This window comes from Scophthalmus maximus, chromosome 12 (genome assembly GCF_022379125.1).
Source record: "Scophthalmus maximus strain ysfricsl-2021 chromosome 12, ASM2237912v1, whole genome shotgun sequence".
In the NCBI taxonomy this organism is placed as follows: Eukaryota; Metazoa; Chordata; class Actinopteri; order Pleuronectiformes; family Scophthalmidae; genus Scophthalmus; species Scophthalmus maximus.
Window position 1 is genome coordinate 3,784,925 of NC_061526.1, and position 18,151 is coordinate 3,803,075.

At 38.7% G+C, this 18,151-nt stretch overlaps 1 protein-coding gene and 1 long non-coding RNA gene across 4 annotated transcripts; one reads left to right on the plus strand and one right to left on the minus strand.

Annotated features, from left to right (window-relative positions):
* Positions 1 to 489: 489 nt before the first annotated feature.
* Positions 490 to 6,141, minus strand: LOC118289121 (E3 ubiquitin-protein ligase ZFP91). 2 transcript variants are annotated; one of them, XM_035615859.2, is made up of 12 exons: positions 5,982 to 6,141; positions 5,397 to 5,775; positions 5,092 to 5,123; positions 4,876 to 5,007; positions 4,718 to 4,754; positions 4,517 to 4,603; positions 4,224 to 4,385; positions 3,317 to 3,367; positions 3,132 to 3,210; positions 2,767 to 2,881; positions 2,470 to 2,569; positions 490 to 2,275 (listed from the first exon to the last, which is right to left on the minus strand). In XM_035615859.2, the coding sequence occupies exons 2-12, from the start codon at positions 5,717 to 5,719 to the stop codon at positions 1,447 to 1,449; spliced, it is 1,947 nt and encodes a 648-aa protein (XP_035471752.1). In that variant the 5' UTR covers positions 5,720 to 5,775; positions 5,982 to 6,141; the 3' UTR covers positions 490 to 1,446. The 2 variants fall into 2 exon arrangements, with proteins under 2 accessions (XP_035471752.1, XP_035471761.1); XM_035615868.2 differs by lacking the exon at positions 5,397 to 5,775 and having other exon boundaries at positions 5,982 to 6,043.
* A 5,272-nt stretch (positions 6,142 to 11,413) lies between these two features.
* Positions 11,414 to 16,720, plus strand: LOC118291560. 2 transcript variants are annotated; one of them, XR_004786704.2, is made up of 5 exons: positions 11,414 to 11,428; positions 12,423 to 12,524; positions 14,547 to 14,606; positions 14,712 to 15,083; positions 15,181 to 16,720. It is a non-coding gene; the product is annotated as an uncharacterized LOC118291560 (long non-coding RNA). The 2 variants fall into 2 exon arrangements; XR_004786705.2 differs by lacking the exon at positions 11,414 to 11,428 and adding an exon at positions 12,177 to 12,197.
* Positions 16,721 to 18,151: the final 1,431 nt, after the last annotated feature.

Sequence of the window (18,151 nt, forward strand, 5' to 3'; positions counted from 1 at the left end):
AAAAAAAAAAGGGAGCAATAATTTGACAGCTGTACACACGATGGGGACAAACGCTCGGGGTACTCATGTTTTGCATTGGTTGATTCATTCATTTACTTTACCAGTAAAAAACAACAACAACAACAACATTACCAGATTCTTAATTGATAACAGTCTCTGATTATAAGAGGCGTTCAGGAAGTGTGTTATTTGGTATCCATATCCATAATGTCATATCTAAGCAAAATGTAACTAAAATCGGACAAATTCTATATTATTGTCAAGACACCAAATTGAAAAAACTACATACCCTTTTATTACCCCCTTCACTCAATCTTCTCGTCACACAACGACAAAGCTATGATCGACTCATTTTTTTTTGTTTTACTTAATCTTATTCGATTTTTTTTTAATGTTTTCTCATAAAAGACACTCTCCTGGATTTTTTTGTAAGTAAAGTTAGATAGCAACTCGTTTAAAGGGTTTGTCCAAATAAAATACTCCCACCCAAAGACTTCAGAACATGATTTATTTATCATAGTTATTCTGAAACATTTTTGGGATAAATTAGGTTCACGAGAACTCAGTAGTAGTGGCAGTGTACAAGAGGTATATTTTATAATCAACCTATTTTTCAAAGAAAATCGTTGAGGGAATTTTTTTTTTTTTCTCATCCCATCAAACTATTCCACTGTGTTTCTTGGATCATAAAACTGTTGCCAGTGACTGTAAAACATAAAAACAATGCAAGGATTGGTGAAAACCAACTAAATTATGCAACAAAAGTGAAGTAGAGTTTGGATGGGAAATGTGACACCACTCAGGCTCAGGGCGTGAATAAACAAGTACAAATGAGTATGTAGATCTTTCTTTACGAGGCATGTAGACGCTTTTGGCAGGAAAAGCACCAGTGTAAAAATAAAATGAATAATGGCAGAATTCCATTTAACTGCTTCAGCTCATTGTCGAGGATCACCGGCACACGTCTTATATTGTAAACGTATAAAGATGATCTTGGAGCGAGAACCTAATTTTTTTTGGAGTTGTTGCTCACAGCTAATTTCTGTAAGTTTTAACTACTGGGAGTTAACCCAATTATGTCGAGGACACTCACCAACTCGCCGTACAAATAGATGCATATAAACCGAACAGGATTACTATGAGAAAATAAATGACATTTTGAACTTTCTTGTACATTATTATGGTCTTTCAGTCTAAAAAAAGGGTTTCACATACATATATACAGGGTGACAAACAAAAAGATCTAAAATATTATTTGATAAAAGAAGAGTATGTTATCTACATTTTAAATCATACTCCCTGACGTGAAGTAGCTCTGTCTGTGTACTACTATTATACTCCATGGAGATAAAATGTTATTTCAAATATTTATGTCAGCTTATTTACTTTTGAAATGCCTTCAGTCTTTTTTTCCCTTCCGAAGTTCCTCATTCTTTAGCCGTCTATCTACATTAAATTATCTCCTTGAATCTCGGCACACTGTAACAAAATCTGTCTCTCTCCCTCCCGCTCCCAAACGATCCCCTCATCTTCCTTCCTCCTCTCCCTGCTGCTCTCCCAAATCATTTCCCCGACGTCCTGATGAACCTCGCCCACTATCACCTTTTCCCACAGCTCGCCCTCCGCGGGCATCTGGGCAACTTCGTCAGCCTCCCTGCCCCACTGCACGGCCTGCTGGGAGGCCAAAGTGGTGACAGAGCTCAGGGTGAGGAGGGTGCCCTGCGAGTCCGCACTGGTCATGGATGTGACAGTGCCGGCGGGAAGGGTGGGGAGTTGGATGAGCTGGGTGAGCTGGGTGTGGCCGGCGCAGGAGAGGTGAGCAGGAGAAGCAGTGGTGAGGTGCAATAAGGTAGGGGCTTGCTGCTGGTGTCCTACCTGCACCACATGGTGCGTTGGTAGTTGGAGGAACTGGCCTTGAGCTACGTCTATCTGAGTCTGTGGCGCAAGTGGGAGCACCACCTGTTGCAGCGGAGTGAGCATACCACCCACCGCTTCCTGGCTCTCCTGGCTGACAGACGGCTGGTCAGGCTGGGTGAGCACTGGGACGTCTTCTGGGGTGGGACTGATCATGACTGGGCCCCCGTTAGCTGCTATGGCTTCAGCTATGAGCACCTCGGGGTGGCTCTTGGCCTTGTGAGCAACAACAGAGTCCTTTTTTTCAAACTTTTTGCCACAAATGGAGCAAGAGAACTGGTAGGACGCTTCTGCATCATGCTTCTTCATATGCCAGTTTAAGGAGGCCTTCTGACGGCAGGTGAAGCCACAGATCTCACACCTGCCACAAGTTGGAGACAGGGAACAGGTTATAGGGCGAATGGATTTGAAGCTCAAGTCTCATCTATATTGGTTAACAATGATGCAAACAATACTGTGAATATTTATAGTTAACAGAGACATAATTAAAGACATTCTGTGTATTATATATGGTTTATTAAGTCATTGTTGTTGCAAACTGTTGTTCCCACTCACTGTATTGGCTTCTCTCCTGTGTGAATCATCCTGTGTACGGCAAGATTATGGGAGCTCTTGAAGGCGCGAGCACAATACTCACATATGTAGTCCCTTTGATCTGAAAGACAAATGACTAGCAGAAGTTAACAAACAACACAACAATAAAAACTTCCTTTCCTCATTTTATCTCGGCTTGGAATGTACAACTAAGGATTTCAAGCAACTCAGAAATGGAGTCAGTATTGCCAAACATAATGTATAGTGCAATGTGTACATAAACAATGTGTACATGAATAATCGGTGCCTGAACATCACCTGTGTGGTGTTTAGCGTGGCGCAATAGCTGCTTCTGCAGACGAAACAAACGGCCACATGAAGGGTGATCACACACGTACTTCTTTTTCAGCATGTGCTGGTATTTTATATGGTGCTGAAATGAAGAGAAGACAGAGGAAAGAGTGAGCTGGTCAACAGATACAATGTCACTCACATTTCAATCATTTAAACATCAACGTCTTTGCACCAAAAGAAAAGTTCATATTAAATGTAGCGTGTGAGAATATAGCGGTTTTATTTAAATGGGTAAGCGAATGTTCTAGCTATAGTACAATTCAAACTTCCAGACAGTCCCGCTAAAAATATTTGGGGTTGTCATGCTAACAGCTGACCGGCTGGCAGACCTGTAGGTAGCGCGGGTGGGCTAAGACAGTACCACAGCCTTCCATTTCACAGCGGACATACTGCACTGGGGGCTTTTTCCTGAGGGCAGAAAAGAGGAAACTATTATAATAATAATAACAATAATAATAATAATGCTCTATTCAATCAACCCAAGTTATCAATAGTTTATGACATAAAGACTTACCTTCGTTTTGGTTGCCGTGGGGCTTTGCCATCTTTTTGCTGTCTACCTCGCCTGAATAGAAACAAATTCAGAAGTTTAGTTTTAAATTGTCAAACCAAACTTAGATCACTCTTCTAATGTGTGCTGTGGTGATATGTGCTTGAGGTTTCAGCTTTGCATTTGACAAGTTGTTTTTACTACATCTGTAGATGGTAGCATGTATTGTAATTTTGTGTATTAGTTGTTTTTCCATTGACAACGCTTGCATAGTAAATTAATTTTGCCCTGCTCCATTTTAATCTTTACTTCGTAAAATCTAACGTGTTAAATTTGATGGACAGAAGACAGCTCAGTGTCAGGGAGAAAAAAAAAGTTGTAGGCATTGATTTGTTCCGCCAAGGAAGGAGGTTGTGTTTTCATTGTTGTGTGTTTGTCTGTCTGCAGGTTTACTCGAAATCTACATAATCAATTTCCTGCAGCGATTTTGGAGCAGGTCCAGATAAACGAACGCATCATGGAATTGTTTTTTTTCTTCAACACAGTAAGATCAGGTGTGGCCCTTGTCTGAGGTCTGCGCTCTCTGAGTGCCCTTCTAGTTCTGTCATCACCTCAGCTTGAGAAACAGGTGCTGTTGCTCCACGGTGAAAATAATGAATGTTGGCCAGTTTGGATGGTCTGAATATAAATTAATTTAAACATTTTTTAATAACTCAAACTATTTCATGTCCTGATCAGGAGAGTCTTTCACAATATGCTTTTACAGCCAGCAGGTGATCAGACAGAACAAGGCCCTACATTACACAGATTCAAAGGTCTGTCTTAGTGGCCTGCTTTCAGATGTCCGACCTCAAATGCTCCTATTAGCAGTGGGTAAAATCATCACTTCCTCTGTGCATTCCTTCCTATCATCAATTCATACTTTGCTTACTTCCTGGTTGGCTCTATGTTATCACCCACTCCATCCTCCATCTGAGCATCAATCTCAGTTGATTCTTCCTTTTTGATGCCATTTTCTTCTTCCTCCTCCGCCTCCGGCTCCTCTTCTTTTACTTCTTTTCGTTGGAGCGTTGTACACCGCCTTGATTTTTCCCTGGACAGTCACAAGATACATCATAACTTAGTATTGAAACTTACATTTTAATCTTCATCACGCGGTCAGTCTTTATATACAATAGCATTCATTTTGAATACACATTAGGAAAGGCAGTGAGCTCAGCATACATCTTTGTCCCGGGTTGGTAGATGAGGTCATCTGGGTCATCTCTGAATGGAGGGTCGTCGCTGAGAGCTGCGTCTTGATCTGCAATGCTACATGTGGACATGGACACCGTGCTGGCCACAATGAAATTCACACTGGCAAAAAAAGCCAAAAAATCTTAAAATTCTCTGTGCTGCTCATTTGATAAGTTCAATAACACTCACTCGTCATCGCTTCCTTTCACAGCACCCGTTTCCTCCCCTGGAAAACACATTTTTATGAATTTTGAGCTTGCTGTATTAAAATACTCTAAAACACTGCAGTCTTGACATTTGAACTATTGTACAGTGTGTAGTAAAAACCATGTCATCTTTTTCCTTACCACACGATGAAGCCTCCATCTCCGCTTCAGGCTTGCATGCTGATGCCGGCGTGGTGTGTGATGCATGCGTTCGAGGTCTCCCTTTGCCCTTTCCGGGTTTGGACGGCTTGGGTCCGTGAGTGTGTTTGGATGCTGGGGGAGCCAGTGTGCCACAGTGTCAGGGACGTGCATATCTAATGTATTTCTTATGGACGACGTGCATTTGAGTGTGTGTACCTTTCACGGCCGAGGACTTCTTGATGGCAGTTCTGTGAGAAAGAGACGGTGGCAAAAAACATCTGTATCACATCATATGTTTGAAGTCTGCAGTGAACAAGGACGGGGTGACATGAGTACAGACACGTATTCAACGATCTTGCTTTGGTTTCGATATCTGGTAAATCTATAGCTTTAAGAACCCCCAGTGATACAACACACTTCCGACAATTATAGCCGCCTTGCAGTGGAGTCTCACTGCTGCTGCTTACAAGCCCCTTGCAAGTGCGTGTCGCTGCGACGGGCGTTCGCGTGCGCGCACTTACTGCGGGGCAGGTGAGCTTTTGGAGCGGGCTCCGGCGGGTCTCCCTCTTCCACGCAGCGCACTTGGAGCTCTCTTCGCCGCGCCGGCATTCTGGGACTCGCTGGCTGCGCCGGCCGCGGCGCCCCTGGCCCGCAGGACGCGCACAGAGCCCCCGGCGCGGCGCCGAGAGTCCGGGGAGGTCGCCGCAGTCGTCGCCCGCCCTTTGCGTCCCCTGCTCCCCCCGGCCGATCCACCCGAGGCCGTGGATGGGTTAGCGGCCTCCGCGGAGTCTCCGGCTGTCTCGACCAGAGGACGAGCGCCCGAGACCTCGTTCTCCGAGTCCATGCCGCTGTCCCTCCGACCGTTTCGAGCCTTACTGATTTTGTTTGTTTGTTGTATTCCTTAGTTGTGAAAATATAAAATGTAAAGAGCAAAAAGTAGTAGGCCCAAGTGGGACCAAGTTTTTGTTAGCTCAGTCAAGAGTAAATTCTCCGCCTCCACACAGGCGTTACATTAGCTAGCTTAATAATTTTAAAAATTCACGTTGCATGAAGAATATAATCTTACAAACACTGAGCATTATTTACTTCTTAAAGCTATAGCAAACCTCATATTTCTTCCGCTGACACCTGGTCTGTTTAGGATGCGTCTCCTTTAAGAACAGCAGCAGTAGCATGGCAATGCGATAATGTTCTTTTTGGACATACGGGTTTCCATACTATTTACAAATGGTGATTGTGGGAATTGTAGTTTTAAGTAGAACGCCTTTATCTATGAAATTTGTCCAATGTCTATTAAAATTCGGTTTATCTCTGTTATTTTAGTCCTAAGAATATATTCAATACTAATACTATTTTTTATAATTTATTTTATTCTTTTAGACTTATAAACTCATTATATGACAGGCATAATATATATATATATATATATATATATATATATATATATATATATATATATATATATATATATATATATATATATATATATATATATATATATATATATGTGTGTGTGTGCTGGCCTTGTGTCATATGAACGCTATAAATGCCCTAGGAACCAGATTTTGTCACAGCGATAGCATCACGTCTGTGCATGATACAGTCACGAAACCTCTCAGGTGTGTTTGAGAAAGGTAACAATGAGCCAAGTGTTTGGCTTCCTTCTGGACATAAAATAAAATACAACATGGTTACACAAAAATAGCAGCAGTTCAGGTGAAGTGAGAGATGAGAGTAACTTGAATTAGTCTAGCAATTTTCATTACTTCATAAAGAATACATTTTAAATTTCAGGCATGATATTGTGGCATACAGTTTGGTAAAACAATAAATACGATCCAAACAGAAATTCTTCCAGGAAGAAGTGAATTTACCATTTTCTGTAGCCTACCTTAATGAGTAATGTAGGCACCAGTTTTATTTTCATTACAAATGTTCTTCTGCTGTCAAATTTAAATCATCATATATGACAATGAACCTGAATTAAATGCTCTGTCATTATTTTTAAACAAAGTAAACATACTGTACTTTTACACAAGTAAGTAGCAAATAATTCATTGCACTAGATTACATAGAGTTGTAAGGGCCCATTGTTTTAGTTTTTTTATTTCTGTCTCATGACTGAGAATCAACGAACAATGAACCATTGACTATGAAACCTTTTTGAATGATGGTTGTTTATTTGGATTCATCATGTGCAAGTTCCTCATTCTTAAACAGTTGAATTGTGCTTTCAATTAAAAACTTCCCGGCTTGACAAAAATAGAAAACAATGCAAAATAGTATAAGAAAAAAAGGCTTTTGAGTGGTTATTTCCAGAATTTCCCAGTGGGCTTAAGGCTGTAAGGCTTTAAAGACTATACTATAGAGTACATATACTATAAAGTTTGTAAAAGTGCTAACCCTACTTTTCTCCAAGTATGCTGACTTTCTGGAGACAGATTTTGGAACAATGTATGAATAAATAAATAAAGATAATGAAAATAATGGCACAAACCGAAAATAAAAATAAAATCTGTCTTGAAGACATACTTTTAAAAAAAACACTGAGGTGCATATGTGCCAGTAGGGGTAGGAATGTAATGTATGACATCATCTCATTCGGTTTTCAACCTGTGTAAATATGACGCACACAGACTAAGCACATAGACTAAGCACGTGTAGAACATGCTGTTGTCTGTGAAGGGGTAAAGGGTGATGGACAACAAATACTAGGAGACAAATTACTGGAAGCTGGAGCTATTTGTCATTGTTTTGTTACCAGAAATGCTTGCTTATCATGGATGACTATCACTTATAATTTAATCTTACTTGCAGGTATGTCAGCCTACGTAGCGTTAACTGACTTGCGTCAGACATATGAGGTCAAAAAGTCTGACTTGTTCTCGTGCTTTTGGACGGCTGTGTATTTCCTCGGTGCTGGTAAGAATAGACAATAATCAAGAGATATTTTAAGCACCCAAAAAAGAAAATGACTTGGATTAAATGGATGCAATAAACTGTCGCATTAATCTGTCAAGCATTATAGCCACACAAACACGCCCCAAAATACGTGGTCCAGTACATCAGTAATCTGTATTTGAAGCAGTGTTGAACTGGTATTTTGGTTTATTTATTTTTCTCAAAAAGGGATCTAACCTTTTGCGAAAATAAGTCAAAAAACGTTATTCATCTACTGTACACCACAAACATGGACACCTCCAATGACTCAACCCATGGAGACAAAAACATTTAATTCAAGAACAGGTACTCCAAATGGGAATACAACATCTAGCTCCAACAGAAAAGCAGAAATTGCAGGAGCTTCATTGAGGGCAAATGTAACCTGAGAGTAAGGAGAGACATCAGAAGCAGAGGAGGAAAAAATATATACTGTTTTGCGTGGCACACCTGTGACTGCTCCTCGTGAACCTGCAGCCAACAAGAGTCATCACATGTAAACCCTGGCACTTAGTGCACAATGCCCCAGGACTGATTCCTCAGCTGAAACAATGACTGGAGCTTGGATTCGTCCTGATTCCACACAAACTCTTTTGGCCTTGACGACTGTTTAACTGTTTATGAACAACAGCGGTAATCACTGACCCCCCCCCCCCTTCAGCATCATTGCATGACAACCCAACGTCTACGAACATTGTTGACTCACCCACAAAAATATTTCTGACTGCCGTGCCAGCCACATCTAAGGCCTCAGACGTCACAGGACACAGTAGAGCTACCAGGTCACGAACTGAGCCAATGTTATCAAGCACATCAACAAAGCAAATTCTAAGACTCAGCACAGACAGAGGAGCCAAATTTAACCACCAACTCTCAAATCTCAAATGTATCTGAAACAGTCATATCGCTAAATCCATTAGTTCTGATCAACTTCAATGCCATAAGGTCAACTCGGAGCCCTTCACAACGGCAGTTACTTAAGGGTCCACTGGGACACAATTGAATTCAACCCCTGTTGATACAGTGTTAAATGTATCCTCAACTAAGACGAGTTCATTCGTTATTCAGACTGTAACTGCAAATGCGATGATCAACAAGTCCAGCCATAGTGAACATGGCCGCAATTACAACAATTATACACACTGCACCTTTGATAGATGAGTCACTTGATGTACTGAAAGAAATGACAGCTGACACTGCTGTCTGGATCTAAAATAACATAACCCACTTTGTTTGAAAGCAACACCAGCTCAGATTCTCCTATCTACAACAAAGTGGGTCACAGTGCATACACAAACTAATTTATAATTGACAACAATCATTCAATACATTTTTATTTGTATAGCCCATATATACAAATCACAATATGACTCATAGGGTTTAACAATCAGTACATGGTGCGATTGTACTGCTTTACAATCTAGTTGTACTACTGAGACAGTGTAGTGAAGCTAATACGGGAAAAATATGTGCCCTTTTCCTGGTTCTTGTGAAAACAACCAACCCTTTGCATTCCACGTCACAGGTGTGCCAACACAACAAATTCCAGTAAAGCATCTGCCAAATAAACAATAACACGTCACCGAGAAATATCCCCACATCTTAAACAACACCATCACAAATGGAAACAGTACAAACCTTTTAAACCACGAGTTTACACAGAATAGGCAAACCCAGATACAATATATGTGGCATCAGTATCTGAAGTAACATCCACAGAAATGATAACAACTTCTAGTTATGCCACAGAGGCAACTGAGATTGATGCACCAATAGAAACTCCAGGAGAAAGAAGAACATATGAAACTCCAGAACCAGTCGGTTCAACCATCATCGTAATCCAAAACATTAAAACCAACCACAACTTCCAAACAAAGCATCTACACCGACACAAAAACGATAATCATCATTCAACCAAAGCACGTCATCCTTGGTATCACGACTGCAAAGATGAACTCAATTCATGTATTTCCCAGAATGGCAAACACTTCCTTTAAAGTAAGTGATGTTATAATATGTGCACAGTGTTCCCAAGCATACCTCACACGTGGAGGCTAGACTGATCATTTTAACTGTGTCATGGTCTTATCTGTAGGAAAATTATTTTCTGTTTTTTTAAATAAACTAAAAGATACATTTTAATTTGATGAAAGATAAATAAAATCTTGTTGTATTGGGTTTGATTTTATACCCTTGTATAAAAAATGTGCAATCATGTGTATCTTTAGTTATTATTTGGACTGTGTAGTAAGTTTGGACGAGGTGTATGAGGCGTTATAAGCTCGGTTTCAGCGTATACCTTTTTGGTCCATTTTTTATTTTATTTGTGGTTTTGTTATTATTATTTTATTTGTTTGAAGTTGTAATCTCTCAATTTATGATGTAAATTGATGTTGATTAATTATTTCAGTTGACTGATTAAACATCATTCATTAATTCATTCATTCAGTTTCACAGGGTTAGTCAAAATGCTTTTAGTCAACTGTTATTATTTGATTGTACTCACAAAAAGGTACACACACTTGTTGTCAGGTTATCAGGTAAGGTTATTAATGTCTTATAACTGACTAATACGTTCATGAGAGGTAACTAGACATCTCTATATGAGGTTGACTATGCGGGATACTTCATGGACTTTGAAAAAGGGAGAAATAAAAATGTGCAGGTGAACACGTGTGAACAAGTATGTATTTGTCTCGTAAATAAGCTAATTTATTATTATTATTATTTTAATTTTTTTTCTTTTAACCTGTCCTGCCCCGCAGCCTGGTATACAGTATGAGGAGCTGAATACACAACAAATTTTACTTTAACAAGAGAGTTTTAATATACTCCCTTGTCTGTTTTATTATTTATTTAGTTATGTTATGATTTGTCACCGGGCCGGACAGAGGGACAGAAATGGGGTCGGGGGCTCAAACAGACACGACAGAGAAGGGACCATACCTGCAAGAGAACGGGGATGGGGGGTGGGGACAACAGAAAACAACGGAGGAGAACAACAATTGCGCAAAGCAACGAAACCTGCAAGAGAACGGGGATGGGGGACTTGGGGCGGAGAGAGACAAACAAACAGGCAAACAAATAAACAACAAAAAAAGACAAAAAAAGACAAAGAGACAGCCTGCCGAACAACGGCAATAAACAGTTGATATAGCTGAACTAAGACAACTGAGGAGATATGAAAAGGAGGAACAGTAGGGGCACAATATTAAAACAATAAGAACTATAAGAACTAGAATAATAATACTGTTTAAGAGTGTCTGTTGATTTTTTCCGGATACGGTGATTGCCTGCTGTACTGAGCCTGTTAACTGCTGGATTTCAAACCAGGCTGAAGTCCCCTCCTATTGTGAGAGCTGTGTCTGAGTGAGCAGAAAGTGAGGTGAAGAAGGCCTGAAAAAAGGAGGGGTGGTCAACATTCGGGCCGTATACATCGGCGGTGCATGAATGAGCATTTTGAATAGAAATGTTAACTATAATAAATCGACCCTCTGGATCTATAGTAGCAGTATTATGATTGAAGTGTGTTTTTTTTCTAGTCGTCACACTGGTAACACCTCTTCGTTTTGAGTTGAAGCAGGCTGAGCACGGGTGAGAAAACTGTGGTGAGGTGAGTTCATCTGCTGTCTTTGGATAAATGAGTCTCCTGTAGTAAGACAATGTCTGCCTGTAGATTATTCATACGGCCAAAACATTTTTTTTAAATCTCTTTTCCCTTGAACCAACTCCGAGCACATTGCAAGGGTTGAACTTGAGTGTGGTCATCATTCAACTAAGGGATGAAGGATAGGCAAATGTGTGTGTTTGTGTGTGTGTGTGTGTGTGTGTGTGTGGTGAAAGCCTATGCGTGTGTGTTGACAAAAACAGAGGAAATTACGCAGAACATTATAGGACAATCTAATAACCCCAGTATACTGTCGAGACGTGCACTGCATTCTATAACCATGAACCTGCCATATATCATATATACATATATATATATATCGTAATGAGACGAGAGGCGGAGACAGAGAGAAAAAGAAAAAAAGAGAACCTGTTGCTGGACTTGCTGGATTCCCAGGGCGTCGTCCGCCTGCTCCGGGACGCCCGAGGTGACCCGATTGGCTGGAGATCGATGAGCGCTACTAATATGTTATTAGTACTGTTACTTGGCGTGAATTGGCGGACTGTTTGATGAATGAAATGTTTGTTTAGTTACTCGCCGCCATGTTCAAAATAAGCTCATTTGAAATATAATACTGATATAGCTAAATCATTTTCTTTTAAACAAATGTTAAATTGACAGCTTTTTTGAAATACTTTTTTTTTGTTTTGTATTGGCTATGTGGATATGATAAGTTCTACATCTGTAGTGCACAGAATTGATGTTTTTCGCAGTGGTAATGTCCAAAATGTACTCATGTTATATCAGTGCACATTTTGTAAGCTCAAAGCTCTGCTGTTGTAAAAGATAAGATGACATCCAAATAGTTCACCTGAGTGGAATGAACAACATTGCAGAATTTTCCACGACTCTGTGACACTTCACATATTTGTTGGAACATCTCATTAATATTCATGATCCTCCATGCCACGTGATGTTTTTTTTCTCCTTCACTTTTCAGCAATATGTATATATAAGGTCCCAGCAAACATCACACAAGACAAACACCAGGTTAGCATTCGTAAGGAGCCTACAAAATAATAAACTCTGAATATTCCTCACGGTAAGTGCATTTTTGTGAACTTTAATTACAGGTATTTTTATTTAGTTAAACAAATTAAACTTTACGTTTATATGATGTGTTTTGCATATTATATTATTAATTGTTGTGGACTTTTTTGTCAAATCTCCCTTTATTGGATTATTGCTTGGGTGAGATCCTTTAGATACACATTATAAAATTTAAAGGAGATTGATTTTAAGCTTAAACCTGGTCTTAAGTGCTTCAGTACATGTAATGACACTTCAGATTTTTTGTGTTTGAGGAAAATGGCCCTACATTACATGTTTATTTTACTTCGTTTTATTCAAATGTATTGAAGAAATGTATTTATCAAAATTTCACTGCTTTATTTTTAGTGCATTTAATCAATAATTTAAAGTGGCTGTTTGTGCAACTTTATTTTGATGCAAGGTAAGAAATATCCTCTTAGGGCACTTGTGGAATGCAGGGACAACAAGTCCTGCACAGTCTTGACAATGAACTACCATGACACTGATAATGTGAAAGAAAATTAGATTTTTATTTTTTATTTTTTTTTATTTAATTTCCACTGTCTACATTCTACAATTTGAAATCAAAAATCAACCCTCAGGTGCTTAAGGTGAGAACGGATTATTGGGTATAATTATGGCTTTGAGACTACATCATCTTCCAGATGAAAAAAATTACTTACACTGTTGCATTTTGTCATTTACAACATCTTTGTGAGCCTTAAATACAAATGCTCTGTAATTACCTTCACCAAGGAGGTTATGTCTTCATTGCCCTCTGTCTGTCTGTATGCAGGATTACTTAAAAACGACTCAACTGATTTCCGTGAAATGTTGTAGAAGGTTAGGGCATGAAACAGGGAAGAACCCATAAATGTTTGGACTGGATCCAGATAATTGGGGGGATCCAGGAATTTGTTTTTCAGTTCCTTTAACATGGCAAGATATGCCGTAAGCCTTGGTGGATGTATGCGATCTCTGAGCACCCTTCCATTTCGAAGTGTGATCTTAAACTTGAAATCAAATAATTGCATTTGCATGTACACGTTCATATGTAGGCCCTACATGTATGGCAGAATAAATGCTTGCCTACAGAATTACTTCACAAAGCTACACAAACTCAATCAAACAGGCTTATGCTCCTTCTCGGCAATGCATTCTTCCAAGGTGGACGTTACCTAATCTCACTTTGAACACACTGAAAACTTTGTCTTACTAAACTACTAAATAGCACTTAGTACTTAATTCAAAGTCTGCTGTACTGGAGCTTCAGCATTGTCCGATAGTTGTAAGTCGCTTTAGGTAAAAATCTGCCAAATGAGTAGATCTTAATAAAGTGCAAAAAATAATATTCACAGTAATCATAGTATTTTAGTTTACCTTTTTAGTCCACTTCAAGCACCTGTCTTTTCCCCCCTGTACGGTTATTAAAATCTAAGGGTAATATCTCCAAATGATGCTTTTACAAATTATGAAACAGTTAAAATGAAATTCTAATTAGCTGAGTGAAATCTAAATTGTAAAAGATTATGAACCATATATGAGTCCTAAATGCTTAAGGTGTGACCTCTACTTGGTTGGTATTCAATTAAGGTGACCCTCATATAATATCTGTATAGGTGAATTAGTTGTTTTAAGACCAACCTCCTACTTTCAGCCCTGCCCAGTACTATATATATATTATTACCATTATTATTACCATTAATTAATTTTTTTAAATGTTATAAATTTTGCATGTTAGATGTCGCATGTTATTTTATACATTCCATATCAACATTCATGTGTATAGCTAAAATCTGTGCTCGGAAGGACAGGTGCTCTCAAAGGGTTAACTATGAGAACTTCTATGTTGTACAGATTCCAAATCAGCAAAATGATTTAAAAACACATGTATTTGTGATTAACATAACTGCGAATATCCCAGCCTAATTTTAATAGAACTAACCAGACAGGGTTAATCATCATTAAAATTTTCACATTACGTGTATTCCATTTATAATGCTTTTTGTCATTGTGCTGTCAAATATTGCAGGATAAAAAGCAGATACAATGGGTTCTGGACCAGTCTTATCAAGTTTGCTGATATTTATAGGTAAGTTAGTGATTATTGTAATATAAAGTGAAAATGTTCACAGTGCTCTGAGAAAAGAATGTTACTCTAAACACATTATTTTACTAATGGGATCTTTACATATAGTGGCCATTGAGCTTGCAACTACAACAACAACAAGTGGAGGTTCAACAACAACTGATGGATCCACAACAACAGGTGGATCAACTACAACTGTAGGTTCAACAACAACTGATGGATCCACAACAACAGGTGGATCAACTACAACTGGAGGTTCAACAACAACTGATGGATCCACAACAACAGGTGGATCAACTACAACTGGAGGTTCAACAACAACTGATGGATCCACAACAACAGGTGGATCAACTACAACTGGAGGTTCAACAACAACTGATGGATCCACAACAACAGGTGGATCAACTACAACTGGAGGTTCAACAACAAGTATCACAGCCTTCAACATTGACACCACCTCCATTTCTTTGCATTGCGCAGGTAAGAAACATTGAATGTTACATCATCAAAAAAATGTCCAATGTTACATAACTGTTTGTTATAACAAAATCTTGTTTCCTTTTCACAACATTTACAGAAGTGTCACGTGCAGTCAGCCACAAGATCAGTCTCATCACTGCGTCCCTCCTGGTGCTGATGTCATGGCGGCTGTCAAGCCCCTAATAATGTCCATGTGAAATCTCACTAGAAAATGACTGCTATCACTGGTATGAAAAAGAACCTTGTCCTCATCAAAAATCCGATGACAGAGGATCGCAAATGTTATATGGCTTGGAAAAAGACAGAACCAGATATTAAGATCAAAGATGATACACATTCCTAACAAAGGCTGTTTGCAACAGCACATCTATTCAACCTGCATGGGTCCTTGATAGAACCTTTCCTTATTTCTTTGTTTGACATCCTAACGAGGCCATTCTTGAAAGAGACAACTTTAAGCTCCTGATCTGCTGAAATTAAAGTGTCATTATCACTGTAAAACATAATGGCACTCGGTACACTCATACCTCCACCAAGGCCAAACAATCCCACACATGATTGTCTAGTTCTTATAATAGCAGCAGAAAAAAAAGGAAGTGGTCTAATAACCAAATTATTTATTTGTCATAAAACTTAGTTAGTCCAGGATCTGCCCTTTGTTCCACATCTGGACCAACATTAAATGGTGGAAATCAGTGAAGCAAATTTTCTGAAATCCTGCTAACAAATAACCAATAAACCAACATTTTGGAAAACAAAACATTCTTGGCGGAGGTAAGTAATGACTTAAACGTTTGAGTAATGAAAAATGACACCTTGACACACCACAATTAACATTTTCACACAGTTTAAATGCAATTTGATCATATTTGACTATAATAATATCATTTAGAAAATTTTAACCACTGCCTTTTAAACTGGACAAAAGGTAAATCCAATGAAATTTATCCAAAGATATTTTTATACAATTATATTTCACTTCATGTAAGAACTACCCAATGAAGTTGAGTGAGAAGGAAATGAAGAAAGAAAAACATTCAGCTGACACTGTGCGCTCCCCCCAAAACCTGACCCAGTCAGGTTTATGTTGAATGTTGTGACTTTCCTGCAATATACAATGTCTGAACAATGTCCTGCATAATCCATTGAACTTTCTTGTAAAATGTATTTATCATACATATGTGTATTTTGTGAGCTTGCTTGTGATTTTGACGTTGTGCACTTGCCTATGGCGCATACTAAGCTATGCCATTGACTTCAGACCAGGTTTTTTTTGGTCAAACGCGCAACTGGATTCCGCAGCCTCAAGAATGCACAAATGAACGTGAACACAGCGCATTCTTAGATCAACATGAAGATGGCCATTCAGATGGGTTCAAGTGCATTAAATATTTAAGCAACATGGGGGCTGGTAAGGGAAAATGATGACTGCGTCAGTCTGAAACTAGCAAATACAGTTGTGTCGCACTTAGTGTTGCTTTGCGCCCATCTTAAGTGTATATAAAATGTATATCACTGCATTGCCGGAATTTCCCAGCTTGGGACGAATTAGTATCTATCTATCTATCTATCTATCTATCTATCTATCTATCTATCTAATGAAGCTGCTTAATTAAAGGCACTAAAGACAATGAAAACCTGTGTTATTATTTCCTAAAACTTAACATCACAATCACATATTCTCAGGAGAGTTTGTCATTGAAGTTTGTTCGGAAATACTGTATATCATTTTATAACTGTGAAAAAAAGGTTGAGACATATTGAGTGAATTCAGCTTCTTTCCAGCATCATATACACACAAACTGTGCTTTGAATGATCTGAACACATAGATTACAGAATACAGCCAGAGCTGTTTTAGCAACACAAGGGCAAACTATAAAATATTAGGCAGGTTATTTTAATGTTGTGGGCTGATAAGTTTATATCATTATAGGTATGTGTAGTCTACGAACTCTTATGTGTTTATACAATTTCTTAAATATTCATAATGATCAGAGTAATAAAATGAAAAACAAGAAAAAACATGTCTATGCTATACCTTAACTATAAAATCGGGAATCATAGCATACAGAAGCCACAGATTTTGAGTATTTCTTGTGTTTTACTCTCACCCACAAAATAAAAACTAAAACATTTAAAACATCTAAAAACAGGTTAAAAAAAAACGTTTTCTAGACTGAAAAACAGATGACCTTGTTGCCTTGCTTTGTATTCTGTTGTTCCAAGTCCGTGAGGAGAAACTTAGATGGTAGGTATGGGCAATACCAAAATTTTTCAATTTGATACTACATCAATATTTTCTGTTACAATCTTAACGATATCGATACCGATACTGTAATACTCTGAAATAGGTATTCAAATCACATGACACACACTGGCCATTACTAATACATTTATTACAAGTAAATAAAATAAAATGTGCCTGCTAATAAATGCAAAATACAGAAAGTAAACATAAATACTTTAATTAAATAATTATTTAGGAAATGAATAATTATAATATAAAAAATGTATCCCTTTTTTAATAATCCCTCATGTACCAACAACATTTTGAATTAGAATGTGAAGAAGACTTTTACAACGGTAAACACACAAATATAATCACTGACAACTCTCAATAGAATAGAGGTAATAGGCCTTATATCTAATCCTGCAATGTCTTCTGTCGGACAGCAGGTGGAGCTCCTGCAGCCTCTTTATGTTTTTCCTCAGCCTCCTTATAAGTTTCAGGGTGCGTTGTTTTAAGATGTTTGAATAAATGACTGGCGTTGCTGCTGTGTGGCAAACTCTTGCCTCAAAAAGCAACTGGATGTGTTTTCCGTTCACAGATGAAAAGTAGCAAAACGCTACTTTCTGCCACTCTTTTTTCACGTTTAAGCGCAGCATGCCGTGTGTGCGTGACCAGCGGCTACTGCGGCTGCGCACCGCACTCGCTTCTCGCTTGACCCCATTCCCCCGTCACGTGACAGGTCAGTTTATGTCCGGGACTCCGTTATTTGATGCGGTTACCCATTTAATAATATGATTAAAGATAAATTGGTGCATGGTGAAGACAATGGGCTGACAC

Bases quoted from the DNA above. Each gene is read 5' to 3' on its own strand.
- LOC118289121 (XM_035615859.2), bottom strand. From the start codon at position 5,719: ATGGACTCGGAGAACGAGGTCTCGGGCGCTCGTCCTCTGGTCGAGACA. The intron at 4,755-4,875 runs GTAAGGAAAAAG...TGTGTTTTCCAG, and splicing joins GATGGAGGCTTCATCGTGTG to GGGAGGAAACGGGTGCTGTG. The intron at 2,276-2,469 runs GTGAGTGGGAAC...AACTTGTGGCAG, and splicing joins ACAGGAGAGAAGCCAATACA to GTGTGAGATCTGTGGCTTCA.